Raw genomic sequence first — 23,378 nt, forward strand, 5'->3', positions numbered from 1 at the left:
TTTCTAATTCTCACAGGCACTGTAAAAGAAACTGAATGTGCATTTTAAAGTATGTTATATTTGCAGTGCTCCTACTAGTAACTTGGAAAACCTCCAGAGAATTCACAAACTTGGCAAAGACTAGAGACAAGAGTGCACCCACTCTGTTAAAATTGCTGTAATTCCTTACCCAGGAGAGCCATTTGCTCTAGAGAGCAACTCAGCTCAACTCAGACTACAAGACTAGCAGAGCTGTTGACAATGAACAATTGCCATTAGGACAGCTATAGTAATCTATTACAAAACAGGGTAATACAGTGTGCAGTGGTATTTTGTGCATTAATTCTTTGATAGGGTTTATAGTAAATTTATTCTGCAGTATAGTCTATAATTGAATGTCAATTAGTAGATTCAAAAATTTTTGACTGTGCTGGGCGTGGTGGCTCACACCTGTAATCCCAGCACTTTTGGAGGTCAAGGCAGGTGGATCACAAGGTGAGGAGTTCGAGACCAGCCCGACTAACATGGTGAAACCCTGTCTCTACAAAAAATACAAAAATTAGCCAGGCATGGTGGTGTGCTCCTATAATCCCAGCTACTCAGGAGGCTGAGGCAGGAGAATCACTTAAACCTGGGAGGCAGAGTTTGCAGTGAGCAGAGATTGTGCCATTGCACTGCAGCCTGGGCGACAGAGCAAGATTCTGTCTCAAAAATTAATAAAAAATAAATAATTAATAAATAAATTTGACTGTAAACACTATGGAGCAGATACTGTCTGTTAGGGACTAAGTGACATCTGGGCTCCTGGTTTTACCCAGTGAAGGAGACAACCATGATATTTGACTTCATGGAGTTTGCAATCTAAATGCAATGCATAAGTTGCATGATGTAATAGGACAAAGAAAAAGAAAGCAGTGAGAAATCTATCTGAAAGGTATCATTTAGCAAAAATGGAGTTATGAATTTTCAGTCCAGTTCTATTTGATAATCCATAAGGCAGAGACACACACATATACATCTTGTTAAGCTTGACTGCCTGATTGGTGCATGCAGATGGATAGAAACTCCTCCGGTCTCCTGAAAGTTTGCCAGCAAAGGGAGATAAAAGAGCTGCCCCATTTAATTATGACTGTGCAACTTTTCAAAGGCTTCTGCAGACTGACTGGGGAAAGCCTGCTGCTAAAAATTCCCATTGCAGAAGGATTTCCCTCTTCTGATAATCTCTTGTGCTCCAGAGGATTTCCCAAACATTTTGCGAACACTGTTCTCTTGAGGTTATTTTTTTTATTATTCATTATACATGCTCATGTTCTTCATTATCATCATTACCAATACAGTGGTGCATGATCTCGGCTCACTGCCACCTCCGCCTCCCAGGGTCAAGTGTTTCTCCTACCTCAGCCTCCTGCGTAGCTGGGATTATAGGCACATGCCACCGTCCCTGGCTAATTTTTGTGTTTTTAGTATAGATGGGGTTTCGCCATGCTGGCCAGGCTGATCTCGATCTCCTGACCTCATGATCTGTCTGACTTGGCCTCCCAAAGTGCTGAGATTACAGGCATGAGCCACTGTGCCTGACCTGTGCGTAGGTTTGATTCTAAAAAATAGGCTTGCAGGTAAAGAAAGATGAGAAGGCCATTCCTAACAGAAGGAACAGAGGGATGGAATCTGTGCATGGAACCAGACTCTGTTTGAAATTACCAGAATGCTCAAGGAAGGAAGGATTTGGTAAAAGGTAAAGTTGGTGGAGAAATGAGAACTTGAGGGCTTTTTACAGTCCTGCAGACCCAGGTTTTATTCTAAAGGCAATGAGGAGCTAATGATGGTTTTAGGCAGTAGAGTGCTGTAGTCACCGGATTTCTAGTCTGAGTGTCTGGGAAAATGTTGGTGCCATTTACTGAAATAGGGAATATGGAAGGTGGTTGTCAAGTTTGTTTCTAGACATTTCCAACATAGAAGACAAAGGGTAAGCCAAAGTTTATATTTTTCTCCAGCCTGTTGGATATGTGAGGCAGAGTCAGGGCTAAACCAAGAGAATTTCAAGTTGTAAGCATAGTGTTGGTAGTTAAAACTATGCTGGCATTTAGGAAATGCCATTTGACAGTGCCTTTTTTTTTGTACTTTAAGTTCTGGGGTACATGTGCAGCTCTTCCAGGATTGTTGCATAGGTATACACATGCCTTGGTGGTTTGCTGCATCCACCCCCCGTCACCTACATCAGGCATTTCTCCCAATGTTATCTTTCCTCAACCTTCCCACCCCCCCGCTGTCCCTCCCCTAGCCCCGCAACCCCCAACAGACCCCAGTATGTGATGTTTCCCCTCTGTGTGCCCATGTGTTCTCGTTATTCAACACTCGCCTATGAGTGAGAACATTCAGTGTTTGGTTTTCTGTTCTTGTGTCAGTTTGTTAAGGGTGATGGTTTCCAGATTAATCCATATCCCTGTGAAGGACATGAACTCATCCTTTTTTTTGTGGCTGCATAGTATTCCATGGTGTATGTGTGCCACATTTTCTGTATCCAGTCTATCATTGATGGGCATTTGGGTTGGTTCCAGGTATTTGCTATTGTAAACAGTATTGCAATGATCACACATGTGCACATGTCATTATAATAGGACAATTTATAATCCTTTGGATATATACCCAGTAATGGGATTGCTGGGTCAAATGGAATTTCTGTCTCTAGATCCTTGAGTAATCGCCACACTGTCTTCCACAATGGTTGAACCAATTTACACTCCCATCAATGTGTAAAAGTGTTCCTATTTCTCCATATCCTCTCCAGCATCTGTTGTCTCCAGATTTTTTGATGATTGCCATTTTAACTGGTGTGACAATGTCATTTTAAGGTTGCCTTTGAGATAAATGTGAATTGACACAATTTAAAATAAGAAAATAAGGGAGATACATAAAAGGCTGTCTGTAAAAATTGTAAGTGTGTGACTTGCTAATATGGATCCCTTTTTTCCCACGGGTATTTGCTTTCTTGTGAAATCCATGATCTGATGTTGATCCTGATTTTGGACTCGGGTTGAAAAATTCAAACTAACTACATTATAGTGATAATTCAGAGTCCTGTGGGCCAGTCCATCTCACTGTGGGGGAGTGGGGCTGTGGGGTACAGATGGGTAATGACTCCTTAATTGACACTTCAACCCTTGTGTAAACTTCAATTCCTGCAGTGTGTCATTTAGGCTCGGAGTGCTTACTCCAGGCTGAGCAGGTGAAGTGTCATGAAGGAGGCTGTCCTAGAATCTAATTTTCCTCTTCACCTATTCCCCTCCAATCCTTCTTCCCTGTTTTTCTTTTTCTCAGTTTCCTTTCTTCTGTACCCTATGAGACTCCACACAGTAGGTATGGACAGGTAGGGGTGGGAAGAGGTGATGACACAATCGGCTGTGTTTTGAGCAAGAAGACAGTCTGTTATGATGATTTTATGATTTGCTGGTTGAAGTGAATGGAACATGGCCAGCCCTCTGCATCTTGGCTCCCACACTTAGAATGAGGAATTGAGGAATTGAGGCCAACTGGCTTCTCCAGGGCATCTTCTCCACGACCGTCCTGTGTCAGGAGCTCATGCAGGTGGTGCCCCAGGAGGCGTAGCTGGGAGGCCGAGAGGCTGTAAAGGAGCATGTGCAGAGGCCCGAGTCCCTTCCAATTCCCCGCAGTCCACAGCTCAGCTGTGCACCCAGCTAGGGTCAGGCAGCCGAGGCTTCTGTGGAAACTCTGGTACAAATCTTCGAATCTCCTCTCTCAAGTGAGGTTGAGCCTGGGATCCAGGCGGGGCCCGTGCTCCTTCTGAGAGCGGCTTCTGGTCTTTTCCCTGGGTCCTTTTCCCTTCCCTCCTTTGTTTACTTTTTTTTTTTTTTTTTTTTTTAACTTAAATGTTGGGTCAAGTTGACAACCAGTAAGATGATTTTTTAAGGGGCTGGAAGAGCAGGAGCCTCCCTCTCTCCCCTTTCTTTCTCCCACACACCATGTGCCAGGGACCAGATCACTGTCCCTGGGCAAGCAGAGCTACTGAGACTTGGAACCTCACTGTGACCGAAGACCTGCACTGACGGCCGGACAGCCGGCCCCAGACACACGTGCTTAGCTTCTTTAGCAGAAGAGGAAATAGATTCAGAGAAATTCAGTAACTTGATAAAGTTCACACTGCCATTAAAGTCTCATCTGAAAACACATGTAGCCTGACTACTCCTGTAACTTAATCTCCGGTGATACAAATACAATTCTCCAATTTTACTTTATTTTTTTCTGAGGAAGAACTGTCCTCTGGGTACTCAGATTCTTTTTTTTTTTAATAAAACTAAGATTCCCTGAACATCATTATGATCTAGAACAGACATCAATCTCTGGAGTATTTCATTATTTTTATAAAATCTGTAGAATTTTATACCCTGTATGGTATTATGCTTAGAGAATTATTAGTCTTTTAATTTTTCCTAATTACCAAAGTTGCAGTGTATGAAGGCTGCCATATAGTTGATTATTGAGTATGTTAATGCCTTTCTGTTATGAGACAGAAGTACCCCAATGACATCAATGTTCTCTAGTCATTCATGCAAGTCTAGAATATAATAAGGCTCAGATGAAGTGAAATTTTGTTTTTAGCTCCTATTCTTGCCATCCTGAGAATGTTGGTCTTATTTAAGTCCAAGGGAAATCTCTGGATGGATTAGTTTAAGTTAGCTCTTTTAATTGACATTCTCCTTTTATTTATTCATTCCCATTCTGTCCATTTATCTATTCAATAATACATTTAAATGTAAATATGTGGGATAGGGGACACAAATATGTTGAAACATGGTCCCTATCCCAACCAAGTAAATCAATTTTATTTACTTCTTTCAATCCTGTCGGTTGTTCATTATCCACAAAATATGTGTGTGTTTTTGTGTGTTTATTCACCCATACACCACCATGACTCATACCACTCACACGCACACATACCCCCTCAAATACAATACTGTTGACACAATTGGAGTGTGACTGAAATGTTCAGGGCATAAAAGGGCATCCTGACATGTACCAACTGTCCTGTTTGTCACACCCAATTTACTTTCTGATTCTAATATAACTGCTTTATTTCTAATGGCTGCTTACCAATCATGTCTATTTCCCCAAATCCCACAACTGGGAAAATACACCACAATGTGACCTTAAACTGTATCGTTCAGCTTCCCCTGCCTAAGAAAATTAAAAAAATATGAGGAGAGTTTGGGCTTACAGTTACATTAGTTTGGAAAATGGAATCCTTTGATAGAACCATATTATATAGTAAAATTGTCCCTGTGGATTGCCAAAGCATTAAGAAAAGAAACTAAAGGAAATGATTAAGTATATTCCACCTGCATTTTCTTTTTTTTTTTTTGAAATGATTACATGTTTATTTGTGTATTTGTTTCCTGTTTTCAAGAACAACTTATAGCTTTTTAAATGTCAGCTTCCTTTTTATCATGACATGTTGGGGTTAGATAAATCTTTAAAAGTCACACCTGCATTTTCTTGAAAGGAAAAATCAATATATGAAATTAAAAAAAATAGCAAGTACTACTTAGATCTAAGTTATTCCCCAAAGCTTTTCCCTATTGATGGTCTTCATATTACTTTGTAAGCAGTGACTTGTAAACATCAGATTCAAATTCATGGGCACTTTTTGATCCTTTAAAAAGAAAGAAATATCCTCTAAAACAGAGAAGTGTTTGTCTGGAAGAGATGCAACTGCACTTGTCCTGAAACAACTGCACCTGTTTCTGGAGTTTGGATAGCACAACTCAAAAGCACACAATACTTACAAGTAAACAAGAAAAGGTTTGGTTAACATCCTTTCCTATAATGGCATGAGAGCCTCAACAACTCTTGCCTTCCCAGCCATGCCTGAGGGCTGCTAGGTGGCTGGTCTTGCTGCAAGCCTTCCTTTTCATATTGGTATTTTGGGCTGCAGTTATTTTTATGGTAGGCAGATTAGACCAACGTGTGTGTGTGTGTGTGTGTGTGTGTGTGTGTGTGTGTGTGTCTGTCTGTCTGTGTATACATACATAGAGGTCTTTAGAGAGCATTTATCTTATTTGAATTCTTCTGATGTTTGATATCAGGGACAAACAGCACCATTCTGTATCTTTCATCTCTATTTCATTGATCTTCTGCCTACAAGTTTAAAGGAATACTGATTAGAAGCAATGAAACCAAAACCTGCAGGCTTTACATATACATAAATTTGACAAACTAGCATGGAAGCATTACATTTCAGATCCATGTGGTAAATGTATCTTTTTTTAGTTCTTTCATTTGTAAGATAAAGCAATTTAAGATACGGCCCAGGAAAGATAGTGGCACATCTAGTTCAAGAACACAAGTCTCCTGATTTCTTCTTTTATGACCTTTTCACTAGTTGTCTATTAAGAAAAAAAAAATCCTGATATAATGTTATGGCAGTCTAAAGGGTTTTCATACTAAATAGATATCATTATCTCTAAACTCTTCTATATAGCAAAACCCAACATTTTCATCTTCTTGACTTTATCTCTACAAAATGATTCTTTCTTTGGCATAACTTTTAAAATTGGAATTGAGAAACTGGTAACTTCACAAGAAAAATTGCAAATTTGCTTTATAAATTCCTGTCTTATCTGAAAAGCTCAGTACCTGCCTGAGAATCTTGTAGCAATACCTGAGATTTCTAAGTGATTTTTAAACTCTACCAATTCAGTATCATGATGGATATTGTAGGAAATGTAATGTCATTTAAAATGGGATCTCTAATATTTTTGACAGCACATGACTAGCTTCTTGAAATACGTAGGATACAATTTTTATTACTGAAAAAGCAAAAGTTATGTTTATGTTTTAACTTCTGTCAATCTGTAATAAACATTTAAATTAGGCAATACCATTGTCAATATTGTTTTTCATTATAGTAGGCTTGAATTATAGAAACTTTATTCATACTTTTACACTTGATTCTTCTATGATATACAGTGGGATATCTTATTTAGAAAATTCTACTTTCCCCAAACAATAAAACCAGTTCTCCCCACAAACAATGAAACCATTAAACACATTCTGTGCCACTGTTTTGTCATTTAAACTGGTTACCATATATTCACTGACTCTCAGGAACTTCATTCTCTATGGATGGCTTATGTATGCCACTCATATTTAAATACCTCTTCTTTCCTCAGCTTGAGCTTGTTCAATTGATATCAGATGCTGGTGGTAAAGCATAGAAGACACATCAGTGGGTGATTTAAGGAGGAATCTTGGTCATCTTGAACTAAACTATATTCCCCACTTTGATACATCCCTGTTTAGGGCTAAGGTCTTTTATCCTTCAGTCAATCACAGCAATGACACAGTCTCTTAAATTCATCCCAATGTGCATGCAATTGGCTGCAGATGTGCTATTGAGAAGGTCATTGAGGAGTCATTACACACATGGCAAAAGTAAGGACACATATATATTCTTCCCAGCTTTGCTTAGGGTTGGCAATGCCTGGAGGTGAAGCACAAATTTAGAGGCATGATCCTGGAGAATGTTCATGATGCTGAATTAAGAGCACAGGAAAAGAGGTGTGGGAGCTTATGGGCTCTATTTTCCACCTTATGTTTGTAGATGAGCATCAGAAATAGCAATGGAATATAAAAATAAAGCTGCAATAATAGAATTATGTTAGGGGAAAAAGGTTTAGAGAATTATAAACTGACTGAGAAAAACAAAATGGCAAGAAAACAGAATGTGCATATGGGAGAATAAAGGTGAAAGACTGCCAGAGATTTCTTCCTGCAGGTCTAGAGCATCTGAACTTTTTTTGTTTTTTAACAAATAAGGCTTCCACAGCTAATCTGACCTTTTGATATTTATTGGATCAGATTCTAACTCTTTCTAATAAAATCTGTCTTTAGGATTTTATTCTGCCACAATTTTCTAAAAATGTCAACATGTGAATGAACTTCAGATAGAAAATAATGATTGCTTTTAAGTATGGATTCCAACTATGCAACATAAGAACATTCTCCCCTTAGTCATGGGTCTCTCTCTGTATCTGTCTTTGCCCCAAGGTTTGTGCTGTATTCTCCCTCTCCAGGGAGGGGGATTCTCCTGTGGGGCATGCCACTGCCTGTGAATTCTGGTGGGCCACAGTGGCAGATGACATTCTCTTGGGTAGTTAGGGACTTCCTGGTGTCCACATCTGCTAGATGCATTGTTCTAACCTTTACAGCCATTAAACTTTCAAGAATAGATAAACTTTTTCCCCTTCTTCAATCTGGTTTTCAATGTTACTGTTAAAGTGTCAACAACCAATGTTATTGTTAGAGCGTCAACAAGTCTCTCACAAATGCCAGCATGTTCTGTACTTTGCCCAGTTTCCTCACAGCAGATCTAACTGTCTCTGAAATAAAACCACTTGTCTCCAAGAATTTCAAAGCCATTGGCTCCTATACAACAAAAGAATTGATAGTACTTTAAATGTTAAAGATTTATGTGTTAAAACCATTATTTATGTATGCATTTCCAATGTAGATCCGTTTGCAATGTTTGTTCTTAACCTTACTTGAGGGTTGGAAAGATAGAAACTTTTTTTTTTTTTTTGAGATAGAGTCTCCTTCTGTCACCCAGGCTGGAGTGCAGTGGTGCAACCTTGGCTCACTGCAACCTCTGCCTCCCAGGTCCAAGGAATTCTCCTGCCTCAGCCTCCCAAGTAGCTAGAACTACAAGCATGTGTCACCATGCCCAGCTAATTTTTATATTTTTAGTAGAGATGGGGTTTCACCATGTTGGCCAGGCTGGCCTTGAACTCCAGACTTCAGGTGATCTGCCTGTGTTGGCCTCCCAAAGTGCTGGGATTACAGGCATGAGCCACTACGCCCAGCGGGAACTTCTTAAACTGGGTGAATAAATGGCAAAAGCCATAGAACCCAACAATCTATGAAATATAATTGTTAATTAGTATAAACTATTATTTAAAAAATCCCATATTGTAAGGTATAAATAATCACGTTCATATGTCAGGTCTGTTTGTTAATAATAATAATTTTCTTTTCCTTTCAACTGAGGTCTAGGGCAGATAATTATGGCAACAATTTGTCAAATAGACTCAAACATAGCAGATGTTTAACAAATGAGCATCTGAATTGAATTGCATTTGGGGTTAGATGAGAGATTTAAATTCAGTGTTTCCTAATGTCTCATTCCGCTTTCATCTATGATTTTGCAATTTTTTTAAATTAAAAAAACGGTTAAGAAAATGATGAAAAGCTTCTACATATGTGTATTGTCCAGTTTCTTCAAACTCAGAAGATGGACCCACAAACCTCAGGGAGTATTAACAAAAGGATCTAGTCTTCACTGGAGGCCAATTTTCATATTGCATTATATACATTAATATCATATGCTAAAGATAAAATAGCATGGGTTTTCATCCATTAGCATTTCTATATACTTTTAAAAAGTGCAATTCCACTTTTAAAATTCTTCATTCATTTTTGCAGCAATTATAGAAATCTTCATTCTGCATCTGCAGTGATGAGTAGCTTCATGTTTATTAGGAATTTAGAAAAGCTCAATTGAACTATGCTTTCTCTACTCGCTTATAATGTGGGATCTGATGAATATAAATAACAGTAGCTCCTTTTTATGTAGCATTTAAAATATGTAATGTATTTCCCAGTAAATGTGGATTGATAATGTATTTTCTTACTTTTTAAAATGAAGAAACTGAAACTCAGAGGTTGCCATTTGACCAGCCCCACTCTGTATGCAGCAAAACCAGCATTTGAACCCATTGTTTTATTGATAATATAGGTTGATTTTTGCTCAACCGTACCACTGTTTCTCATAATTCTTTGCAAACTGTATATTCATGTGTCAAAAAAGTTAATATCTTTCCTGACCTTTTTTGTATATACTAGGCTAATCTTCAAGGATTGTAAACTCCATGTAAGTTACTGGTTTTACTCTAAGGGTCTCCGAGCTAAGCATGTATTATTTGCTAAAGAGTGCACGAAAATGAAGTGTGGAGACTCCATCAGAAAACATTCTGCTTCAGTGAAGTAACCATAACAGAAATTAAGATAACAATCTCGGGCCCAGCGGGGTGACTCACGCCTGTAATACCAGCACTTTGTGACAAGGTGGGTGGATCACGAGGTCAAGAGATCGAGACCATCCTGGTCAACATGGTGAAACCCCGTCTCTACTAAAAATAGAAAAAATTAACTGGGCATGGTGGCGCGTGCCTGTAATCCCAGCTACTCAGGAGGCTGAGGCAGGAGAATTGCCTGAATCCAGGAGGCGGAGGTTGCGGTGAGCCGAGATCACGCCATTGCACTCCAGCCTGGATAACAAGAGTGAAACTCCGTCTCAAAAAAAAAAAAAAACGAAAAGAAGAAAACAAGAAAACAATTTCATCTGCAGTCATGTCAAAAATAATATACTTAGGAATAAAATTAACCAAGGAGGTGAAAGATCACTGCATCAAAATCTATAAAACATTAATGAGAGAAATTGAAGACACAAATAAATGGAAAAATATCTTATGTTCATGGATTGGAAAAATAAATATTGTCAAAATGTTTATACTACCTCAGGTGATCTACAGATTTATTGTGATCCCTGTCAAAAGTCCCATGGCTGACAGCCAGCAAAAGTGCTAAGAATACACATTCACATTGGAGAAAAAGATAGTATTTTTAAAATTCACATAGAACCACAATATACCTCAAATAACTAAAGCAATCTTCAGCAAGAACAAATCTGAGGGCACCATAGCTCTTGATTTCAAATTATATTACTAAACGATAGTAATTAAAACAGTATGGTATTAACATAAAAACAGACACATAGACCAATGGAACAGAATAGACAGCATAGAAATAAACCTATACATTTACAGCCAATTGACTTTAGACAAAGATGCCAAGAACACACAAAGGGAAAATAACAGTTTATTCAATAAATGGTATTGGAACAACTGGGTGTTCACATGCAGAAGAAAGAAATTAGAGTCTTATAATGTTTATAAAAATCAACTCAAAATGAATTAAAGAGTTACATGTAAAATCTGAAAATTTAAAAGTACTTGCAGAAACATAGGAGAAAAGTTCTATGCCATTAGTCTTGGCAATGATTTTTTGGATATGACACCAGAACACAGATGACAAAAGCAAAAATAAATGAATGGGACTGCATTGAACTAAAAGGTTTCTACAGCAGCAGAGGAAATAACAAAAATGAAAAGGCAATTTATGGAATGAGAGAAAATATTTGCAAACCATATATCCAAAAATGGGTTAATATTCAAAATATGTGAGTTCTAGTCCATTTTTGCATTACTACAAAGAAATACCTGAGACTGGGTAATTTATAAAGAAAATAAATTTGTTTGGGACCAGGCACATGGTGGCTCATGCCTATAATCCCAGCACTTTTGGAGGCCAAGGTGGGCAAATCACTTGAGGCCAGGAGTTGTGGACAAGCTTGGCCAATATAGTAAAACCCCATCTCTACTAAAATTTAAAAAATTAGCCGGGCGTGGTGGCACACACCTGTAGTCCCAGGTACTGGGGAGAGTGAGACATGAGAATCACTTGAACCTGGGAGGTGGAGGTTGCAGTGAGCTGAGATTGTGCTACTGAACTCCCGCCTGGGAGATAGAGTGAGACTCTATCTTAAAAAAAAAAAAAAAAAAAAAAAAAAAAAAAGTCTATATTAGCTCACATTTCCATAGTCTGTACAGGAAGCATGTTCCTGGTGAGGTCTCAGGAAGCTTCTGATCATGGCAGAAGGTGGAGGTGGAGCTGGTGCGTCACATGGCAAGAAAGAAGACAGAGCAAAAAAGGGTGGGAGGAGGTGCCACCTCTTTTAAACAACCAGATCTCACATGAACTACCAGAGCAAGAACACTCTCATCACCAAAAGGACGGCATGAAGCCATTCATGAGGGATCTGCCCCCACAGTCCAAATACCTCCCACCAGGCCCCATCTCTAATACTGGGGATTGCATTTCCACATGAGATTTGGAGAGGTCAAACATTGAAACTATGTCTAATTCATACAACTCAATAGCAAAATGATAATAATAAATTAAAATTTAAAAAATGGGCAAATGACCTGAAGATATTTTTCCAAAGAAGATATGCAAATGACCAGTGGGTATATGAAAAAATGCTTAATATCATGAATCAGGTAAATGCAAATCAAAACCACAATGAGATATCACCTCACACCTGTTAGGATGACTGTTATCAAGACAAAAGATACATTTTGGCAGAGCTGTGGAGAAGAGAGAAGCTTACATGTTAGGATATAAATTGATACAGACATTATGGAAGGTATTATGGAGTTTCCTTAAAAAATCAAAAAGAGAATTATCATATGATCTAGGAATTTCTGGATACAGGTACAAAGGAAATGAAATCATGATCTTGAAGAGCTGTCTGTACTCCCATGGTCATGCAGTGTTACTCCTAATAACCAGAATATGGAAACAGAAGGGTCTGTTATAAGATGAATGGGTTAAGAAAATGTGATATATATATACACATATATACACATATACACACACAAATTATATATATATATATATATATATATAAATGATATATAGCTACATATAGACACATATATCATATATATCTCCAATGGAATAGTATTCATCCCTTAAAAAGAAGGAAATTCTTTCATTTGCCACAACAGGGATAAACCTGGAGCACATTTTGTTAACTAAAATAAGCCAGTCATAGACAAAAAACACTGCATAATCTCACTCATATGTGGAATCTGAAAAAGTCGAACTCTTAGAAACAGAGTAGAAGGGTGGTTACCCAGGGTGGAGGGGTGGGGGTAGGAGAAAGGGAGAGACTTTGATCAAAGCTTACAAACTTTCAAAGTTTAAGATGAGTATGTTCTGGAGATCTAGTGTACAGCATGGTTACTATAGTTTATAATATTGTCTACTTGAAATGTATGAGGAGAGTAGATCTTATTCTCACTGCACGCAGACACACACACAAAGGTAACTGTGTGAGACGGTGGATGTGTTTATTATCGTGATTGTGGTAATCATTTCACAATGCATATGCATATCAAACCATCATGTTACATATTTCAAGTATCTACATTTTTTTTGTCACTTATACCTCAGTAAATCTGGGGGAAAAAAAGAGGGACCTCTTCCGAATTCTAGATTTCATGCTTTTTGTCAGTTTGTGGCCCCCAATTTGACTGTGGTTGTGAGACCTTAATAGCAGAGATCCATTCAATGGTTCATTAAAAACAATCCCACTCTGTATAATATTCCATTCTTTGGATGGACCACAGTTTATTTATCCATAGAGGAATTTCATATGCATATTACCAACTGAAAAAAAAAACCCAAAACTGAAATGACTACAGGTACTCTATGACTCCAACTGTATAAAATTAAGGAAACGGCAAAATTATGGAAGACAGTGAAAAGATCAGGTTACCAGAGATTGGGGAGAGGTGCGGGAGAGGGACAGATGACTAGGCAGAAAACAGGATTTTCAGGGCAGTGAAAATATCTGTATGATACTACAATGGTGAATTCATGTCACTGTACATTTACTCACACTCACACGGTGTACACTAAGAGTGTACACTAATGTGAACTACTGACTTTGTACAATACTGATGTGTCAATGTAGGCTCGTCCGTTATAACAAGTGTACAGCTCTGGTGGGGACTGTTGATAATGAAGAAGTCTATGCACGTGACAGAGAGAGAGGCATATGGAGTATCTCTGCACCTCTCTCAATTTTGCTGTGCACCTAAAACTGCTCTAAAAAAACAACCCTAAGTCTTAAAAGAAAAGAATATGTACTGTCTCTCATATTGTTTGATAGAATGCTCTATAAATGTTAATTAGGCCTACTTGGCTGTTAACGTCAATTTTCTACATCCATACTGATTTTAATTTCATTTATTGCATTAATTACTGAGAAAGGAGCATTTGTATATAAAAAATAGAGTCTAAAAAGCAAAAGCAAAAAAAATCCTCCATCAAAAAATATATTATTTGCCCTTTTCTAAGTCTCCCTTCCATGCGAATTGCCAAATCCACCAAATATTCCTTATACTCCTTTTTTTTGGAGATGGAGTCTTGCTTGCTCTGTTACTTAGGCTGGAGTGCAATGGTGTGACCTTGCCTCATTGCAACCTCCACCTCCTGGGTTCAAGAAATTCTCCTGCCTCAGCCTCCTGAGTAGCTGGGTTTACAGGTGCGCGCCACCCTGGCTAATTTTTGTATTTTTGGTAGAGACAGAGTTTTACCATGATGGTTAGGCTGGTCTCAAACTCCTGATCTCGTGATCCACCTGCCTTGGCCCACCAGAGTGCTGGGATTACAGGTGTGAGCCACAGCACCCAGCCCAGATACTCCTTTTAGTCCCCAGGAGACCAATGCAATCACATGTACCTGGATTTTGACAGATTCGAGTTTACAGCCTTACTCAACTGTTTATCTTATCTGTAGTGGTTGCTTTTCCTTGCCCCTCAAGATCAATTCATGTAAATCAGTTATTTAAGAATTGGAGAAAAATGTGCCGTTGCCTTAATGCGTTATATTGTGTTCATCAAGATCCTGACTCATTTGTGACATTTGCTGTTAGAATGAAAACTAATTCCGACTTCATTAACTTTCTATACTTTTTTTTATTGTTTGCTATTGTCACTGTGAAGGTCACGGGCAGTGTAATTGCGGAAGATGTGACTGCAAAGCAGGCTGGCATGGGAAGAAATGTGAGCACCCACAGTCATGCATGCTGTCGGCCGAGGAGAGCCTCAGGAGGTGCCAGGGAAGCTCTGATCTGCCTTGCTCTGGGAGGGGTAAGTGAGGTCTCTCAGGGCTTGCCAAGGCCTGTCCATCATGATTCAAATGAATTCAATGCACACACATCTTAATTTTAAAAACAGCTGAGATCCCTGAATGAGGGACATTAGTCTTTTTAGAACTAATAATAAATCCAATTTCCATGAATGGAAGTACAAAGAGAAATTCTCTTTCTCTCTCTATATATATATCTTTCACACACAGACACTCTGACTCACTGTCAGTCTACTTGAGCCTTGAGGTATGTTCAATTTCAGTTTAGCTCAGTTCAATGTTACATTAAAAAAAGGAACACAGTTTAGATGTTTGCTTAAAGCTTTCTGAATGAGATCACCTAATTGTCCACTGACATTTATGAAACCCAGTAACATTATTTTCAGGACAGTGTTGGCTTTTGGAAATTCACTGTATAAACAAATAATTACGAATAAGCTTTTGTCGTTTTGGAAGGAAGGCATGTAGCCTCAGGTGTGTTCTTGGTATCAGATCAGAACAAATTAGAGGAGAAGGACAAATTCATTTAGAAGAACATGGGTTCCATTCTTCTTGATTTATCAAAATAAGAAATACAATTTCACTTCTCACATGAGAATAGCAAAGTTAATATGAAATATGCTTTTGAAGAACTGGTGATTGACATTATTACCAATTTTGTTCCAGAAAGAGGAAACAGACTTTCTTCACTTGAACGTTAGATCAGAAATTTAATTTTAGGTTGCATTTTTCTTGTTTAAAAATGTACTTTTTAATAGGGATGTAATTCACTTACCATAAAATTCACATACCACTCAGTATTTTTAACACATTAACATAATTATGTAGCCATCACCACTGTCCAATTCCAAAAAAATGTTTATCACCCTAAAATACTGTTACCCTATGGCAGGCACTCCACATTCTCTTGTCCCAGAACCCCTAGAAAGCACCAATTGACTCTTTGTCTCTGTGGACTTGTCTATTCTTAATATTACATACAAATGGAATCATAAAATATGTGACCTTCTTGCATCTGGCTTTTCTCCATTTAGCATCAGTGTTTGCAAGTTTTATCAAAGTTGTAGCATATGTCAGTCCCATTCCTTTTTATGGCTAAATAATATCCTGTTGTATGGATACACCACAGTTATTTAACCCTCCATCAGTTAATGGGCATTCAGAGATGGGGTTTCAACTTTTTGGGCATTATGAATAATGCTGCTATAAACATTCATGTGCAAGTTTTTGGGTGGACATGTGTTTTGATTTCTTTGGGGTCTAGATCTGTGCGTGGAATTTTGGGATCATAGAGTGACTCTATGTTTTACCTTTTGAGGTAGTGCAGGACTGTCTTCAAAATGGCGATACCATTTGACATTTCACCAACAGTGTGTGGAAGTCTCAGTTTCTCTACATCTACATCCTCACCATTTCTTGGTATTGTCTGTCTTTTTGATTCTTTAGAGTATCCTGGATAAAGAAGACTCCATAAAGTCTCCCAGATCATTTGTAGCATAGGTATTTTCTCATATCCAGTACTGTATTTTACCCTAATTGTAAGTAGAAAAGTTGAGAAGTAGGATGTGGATAGAATATTTTTATTTATTTCAGAAGTATTTTTGACTAGCCCTATGTTTCACCAGCAATCTCAGATAAGAACCATTGTTCTATCTGCATTCATAATATTCTCATTATAATGCTGGATAAGCCATCATGCTTTTAAAGTAACAGATTAAGGCCGGGCGCCGTGGCTCACGCCTGTAATCCCAGCACTTTGGGAGGCCGAGGCGGGTGGATCGCGAGGTCAAGAGATCGAGACCATCTGGTCAACGTGGTGAAACCCCGTCTCTACTTAAAATACAAAAATTAGCTGGGCATGGTGACGTGTGCCTGTAGTCCCAGCTACTCAGGAGGCTGAGGCAGGAGAATTGCCTGAACCCAGGAGGCGGAGGTTGCGGTGAGCCGAGATCGCGCCATTGCACTCCAGCCTGGGTAACAAGAGCGAAACTCCGTCTCAAAAAAAGAAAAAAAACAAAACAAAAAAAAGTAACATTAAAATTTGTATCCCTCAGACTACTGCTTTTACCAACACTTGTAATCTACAGCAAAACATAACTTTACATTATTATTTTACATTTACAAAAAGCTTTATCTATTGGGCCCAACCATGTTAAGAAAAAAAAAAAAAATAGGAAGGCTAATTAGTGTCTTTAAAAAAAATCAGTGTGTCTTCAAAATGTATTATAATCCTGGGGACTATTCCATTTCAAATGCAAAACCTTGGGAGGGAAAGAAAATGAATTTATTTCACAAATAGATTTTTGATCTTGAGGATACTTTGTCAATTACATTTATGTTAGAGAAGTTTAGGTACAGTGATTTTTACTGTTGTCTTTTTTTTTTTTTTTGACGGAGTTTCACTCTTGTTACCCAGGCTGGAGTGCAATGGCGCGATCTCGGCTCACCGCAACCTCCGCCTCCTGGGTTCAGGCAGTTCTCCTGCCTCAGCCTCCTGAGTAGCTGGGATTACAGGCACGTGCCACCATGCCCAGCTAATTTTTTGTATTTTTAGTAGAGACGGGGTTTCACCGTGTTGACCAGGATGGTCTCGATCTCTTGACCTCGTGATCCACCCGCCTCGGCCTCCCAAAGTGCTGGGATTACAGGCTTGAGCCACCGCGCCCGGCCTACTGTTGTCTTAAAATGGTAAACAAGGCAAAGGGAGGTCCACTATCTTAAAACATTATTTAAGTTAAAGGGCTCACATTCGGTAAAATTATTTAAACTCCAAATGGTTATGTCACTGATAGGAGTACATAGAACAGAAACAATAGGGATATGTATTTATATTTTAAAACAAAAAAAGGAACAAAATGTATACTTTTTAACAAATGCTTTTATATTTTGAAGCTTAAAATGTCAAATCATATAATGGAAAAATAGGAAAAGCATACAAAATACCTCTCAAACAGAGAAAATCACTCTAAGTATATACTTGCATGAATAGTTTTTCATTTGTCTCTATGGTTTTTTGTTTTTTGTTTTTGTTTTTGTTTTTTTTTTTTGAGACAGCGCCTCCCTCTGTCACCAGGCTGGAGTGCAGTGGCATGATCTCGGCTTACTGAAACCTCTGACTTCCTGGTTCAAACGATTCTCTTGCCTCAGCCTCCTGAGTAGCTGGGATTACAGGCATGCGGCACCAGGCCCAGCTAATTTTTGTATTTTTAATAGAGATGTGAGTTTCACCACTTTGGCCAGGGTGCTCTAGATCTCCTGATCTCTTGATCCACCCACCTCAGCCTCCCAAAGTGCTGGGATTACAGGTATGAGCCACCCCGCCCAGCCTAAAATTTTTTAATATGTAGGACAAGTGAAAGAAAATTATTGTGAACTTAATATATTGATCCTTAACAAACTCCACTAGTTTGTTCCTCAAACATGCATATTTCCTGTCCTTGAGATTCACTAACTTATTTAGCTACCATTTTTTTAAGCAACGGAGTATATTTAAAGTTTATTTTGTTAAAAAGGTGTTGAATAATTGTATAGAATTATGATTTTTTAAATTATTTTTAATTCATTTCAGTCTCTAGAAGTACTTTAAAACTAAATAAGCTTCATCCATTTCCTTATATGAGCGAAGTGATTTCACAGGGAATCATGACAATGTGTAAGATTTTTGAAAATGAAGTCCAAGAATTTATGACAGTCAGTTCAGTGCTTTTGGTCAAGGTCAGGGACCCTTTCTTTCTCATAGAGCTACATTTGCAAATTCATTGGCACTGACTGTTTTGAAGCAAATGACCAGTATAAAAACTTTTAAAGAGTTCATTTTGCAATTTATGAATGAAAACTGCAGCTGTTGTAACATGAGTTAGGAAAGCAGTTATAAGATCCATCAGTTTCTCAAGCCTGAGAGCCTCATCAGCTCACTAGCTGGGAAAAACTGAAGTTCATCAGGAACCAGGTGAAGTTAAAGGCATTTTTTTTTTTTTTACCAGAAATTAAGTTAGATTATTTGTTTCTGCTGGTGGTGACTAAGTGTGATCATTATGTCTTCAAGGCGGAATAACTTAGATGTTTTCTTAAGTTCTGTATCCTATGATTCCTTGGTTTCTATACCATATTGCCTGTAGATATATTTTCATGTAACTAGATGTATCTCGTATAGCCAACATAGATCTAAAGACATGCATCCTACTTTTGGTTCCTGGGAGTAAGGGTGGGAAAGCACTTTCTCTAGTCACCTAGTGTTCTGCTCAAAACCTATAATGGATTATGATAGACTAAACATTAGTTTTACACTCTTCCTGACTTAAAAATACATTGTTATTATTATCGATGTTCTCTTGACCATGAGATTGACTTTGGTTAAAAAAATATGAGTAAAATTCATTTGTGTCACATCTGAGCAGAAGCTGTAAGAGGCAGTGAAAAATCTGCCATTCTCTCTTAGGCATGAGGATTTGCAGTGCTGGAGATGGTCTCTGACCCGTTAGCCTGGGTCTCTGAATGAGAATGAGTAGCAAAAATCTCTGTGATCCAACAAGATTCTATAATATGAGTCAGAAAGAAATTCCTGTTGTTTTAAACAAGTGAGATTTTGGAGGGAGGTGTTGTTGCAGGAGAACACCTGACTTATACTCAATTCCCCATACAAAATTTAGAGAATATGGTTAAACCAAGATAAATGAATACAACAAAAATCACGCTTACACCTAATGAGATAAGCATTTAAATAGCTGAGGTTTATGACTATATGTATATGCAGTCAGTATCAATGTCTAAACCAAAATAAACATGCACATATTTTACAAAATGATCTATTTATGTTATTCTGTCAACAGCATTTATGTGCACTTATTGAACAGGTAAAATGCTAAGAACATTGAATACATTTTTTAAAATTTCCTAAAAACACAATGAAGTAGGAAGATGTATAATTATTATTCTTTTTGTAGAAAAAAATAATTGGATATTTGAACAATTTGCCATTTTACATAATTCCAGTGGTACAAGTTTAATAAAGAAGATTAATAATGTTCTCTGACTCCAGGGTTATTGTTTTGGATAACTTACAAGTTCTTGTAACATGCCAATTTATTGAACAATATATATTTAACATATTTCCTGTTACAAATATAATTCTCCAGCATCATTGAAATGGCTGCATAATATTCCATTATATGGTTGTGGCAAAATAATTCAATCAATCCTTTTTTATTAGATATCTATATGTTCTCTTATTTTATTCAAGTTCTACATGCCATGATTTATATTCTTGTAGCAGAATATGTAGATCTAAAAAAAAATCGGTGAAATATTTTGAAGGAAAAAAAATCAAAACAATTTATAATCTCTAAAATAAATTATACAGCTATACTCTCCTGCCCGGGGCATAAGAAAAGTCCTCTTCACCCACCACTAGTGACAATTTAAATAATCTGTTAGCTCTTCTCAATGTATTTTGCTGTCGGTGTTAACAAACTTTTGCCATTTATCAAGCTTCTTTCATTGACTTCTAGAATCATCAAACAAATGATTTATCTGCAGGCATTATTATTCAGAGGCTTGCGTTTTCAGCATTTGCCTTCTTTGATCATCATTTGTCCTTGTGTCTAAGTCATCTTTTTGTTTGATACTGCAATCCCATGTGCTTTTCTTGTCTGTCCTGTTTGCCCTTTGGTTTTCTTTTATCAGACTTGTTCTAAGAGATATTGCATATGTTTTAGTTCCTTAAACACATAACCATACACCCCCATAAAGGAAGATGTGAAATGGAGAAAGAATGGTAGATGGAGCCTCATTATTTAATATTGTAACTTCTAGAAAATAAAAACCATGTCCTCGTTTTTATCAATTAGCATACTTTAATTAATGAATTAAGCAAATTGTTTCAATTCCCTTACCTAGGAACATATTTCAAAGAATAATAGCATGCCAAATTCTCACCATCTGGATATTTTTCAGTGAAGTCACAATTTATCTTTCCCTTTTGTTGGCAAACCCCATCTTTAATTTCCAGTTTTATTTTTCAGAGAACTTTTCATGATGAGTGTTTTCTTTCTTTCTTTCTTTCTTTTCTTTTTTCTTTTTTTTTTTTGGCCAGTGTGTTTTTCACTCTATGTAATTTTGGAAAACTGAATCATTACCTTTTTTATTCCTATTTACAGAGAGGTTATTTATTTGGAACAAAGAGAAAGCTTAAAAAAGTTGGAAGTCCGCCTATATAGTGATTCTGATTATATTTTAAAATCCTTCGTGGCCTAATTATGTTATTTTAAGTAAACTGCTGCAGGAAATGTGCTGAGTGTTCAGATGACAAGGGAACCCCTATGTTTTCTTCTAGTAGTACTTTGAGAAAGCAAGTGGGATTCAGATTACTCTATTGTGAGCTTTCTGAGAGATTGATTGACTATTTCTGCCAGTGTTAGAGGACCCTGGAGTACTCATGCACTGAGGTATGCCATTTGAAACCTAGCTTTTATAAACCGCAGCCAAAGATGATAAATAAATGACCCTATAAGATGAACTTATGTACTATTTCTTATCCAAGAGGAATGGTCCTGCTTTTAGTGCGCATCAAATGAGGAGAAATATAAATGAATTGGTGAATCATATCAGAAGCAAAGACCTGGACTTTCTCATGTTATGGACATTAAATGACAAGAATAAGCCTGTGTACCACCTGGGAGGCTTCCATGCATCTTTGAGCATGCTTTGAACTGACACCACCTACTGTTGTGGCTTGTATATGCTCTATTACCATGCAATATCCCATAATCGTAATAGGATATAGAAATAGAAGAGCCTGTTTATCATTTGCTTTCTTTGTACTTATTATGATATCTTAAACTGTACATGTATCGTACATTTCGCAACACCTCAGGAATGTAATTGTTATTTGTTATGATGTTATTAAGGATAGTACTGATACAAGAAGATTGAGAAACAGGGAGAATTAAATAGGCCAACTCTGGCATCCTTTATCTATCTTCATGATGCACTTGGATTTCTCTTTGTTGGGACATCGTGTATTCTCATAGATATAGCCAAAGGTGCAGGTGCTCAGAATAGTGGTCTACTTGAAGGTCCTAGTTAAATCCAGTATTACATCTTTCTGTCATATGATGAAGCAGCATTTATTAAGCTAATGACATAATCTGCATATATGAAAGTAAATTGTTAAAGGAAATGGAAAAGAGCCTTGCTAAATAGAAGAGAGGATCTCATGTAAGTTGATTTTTCAGGGACTCCCCTTTGCAGGGGATATTTATGTTCCTTATTTCTCCTCTTGTGTTTGGTCTTGCCATTTTTATATTCAACAGATCACAGAGTAAAGAAGACTCCAGAAGCTGAATTTATTAGTTTTGTTTATTTTTAAGAGAAGGTAGAAAATAATTCAATGGAAAATGATAAACATAGTATTTTTTAATTAACTGGATTTTTTCTAACCAATAGTTCAGAAAACTGTATTACTACCAAGCAAGAGAGAGTATTTTTCTTCCTGTTCTAAATAAACAATCTTTATCTATGGCAACAGAACATTTTGTATCAAAGATAGGAATTGATCCAAATAAATAGACAAGTTTCATTACGTTTTGCATTATTTTCATGTTGTAAATTGAAAACTAGTGAAATTCTTTGACTACGATAACTTCCTAGTAAAGACTGCAACCAATATTGTCAAAATCTATTTGAAACGAAAATAGAAAATTGGAGTTGGATTTAATTCCAATTTCTTTAAGCAAGCTCAAAGTGAAATGTGTGACAGCTATGACAGTTTTGCTACTGTGATTATATATTTATTTCTATTAAAACACTGAAATTACAGTGCAGATTGTAGTGTAAAGCTTTAGCAGTTACTTACCTGATTTTATTCAATATAAACAGGAAAACCAGATACTTTTATGGGAAACAATTTCTCTGGTTATCAGCCATAATCTTCCTAGAATTATTGCCTCAACAGATGTTCTTTCTAATAGAAAACCAATGAGGCAGAGTGCTATCCTATTGTGTAGCCTGCAGAGTCACATAGCTGATCAGAACCTGTGATGCCCCTCTTAGGATACACAAAAATTAATAGGGCTGGTCATCATGCTATAGTTGCAAAATGAATGCAGATACTCTATAGTCACAGCACAGACAACATATTCATCATGTTTTCATAAATGATATTGTTTATCATGGTTAATCAATCTAATATTTATTGATTTTACCTCCATGTATGTCTGGGCTAAGCTAGTGGTCAGAAAACTAGGGCTAGGCCTGCATTCTCTTTTTGCAAATAAAGGTTTATTAGATCATAGCCATGCTCATTTGTTTATATATGGATGGTTACTTTCTTGCTGTAATGGCAAAGTTGAGTATTGCCGCAGAGAGCACATGGCCCACAAAGCCTGAAATATTTATCATCTAACCCCTTACAGAAAAAGCCTGCAACCCCTGACTAAGCATTTGTGTTAACTGTGACAAATATGTTGGGAGAAGGGATAGAGTGTCTTGAGAATCAGAGGAAGATGACATTTGCTCAATTTGGGTACAAATATGGCTTTATGAAACGAGTG

General features: G+C 37.3%; 1 protein-coding gene across 3 annotated transcripts in view; it reads left to right on the forward strand.

Moving 5' to 3' along the window:
- ITGBL1 (integrin subunit beta like 1) overlaps positions 1–23,378 on the forward strand; it is a 256,601-nt gene that overhangs the window by 115,712 nt on the left and 117,511 nt on the right. For all 3 annotated transcript variants that reach the window (XM_032246380.1, XM_032246379.1, XM_032246381.1), the window contains one exon: positions 14,685–14,831. In XM_032246380.1, the coding sequence (XP_032102271.1) occupies positions 14,685–14,831 (147 nt within the window). The remainder of the gene's footprint in view (positions 1–14,684; positions 14,832–23,378) is intronic.

Source organism: Sapajus apella, unplaced genomic scaffold (genome assembly GCF_009761245.1).
Source record: "Sapajus apella isolate SASKATOON/1434 unplaced genomic scaffold, GSC_monkey_1.0 scaffold60, whole genome shotgun sequence".
NCBI classification, from domain to species: domain Eukaryota; kingdom Metazoa; phylum Chordata; class Mammalia; order Primates; family Cebidae; genus Sapajus; species Sapajus apella.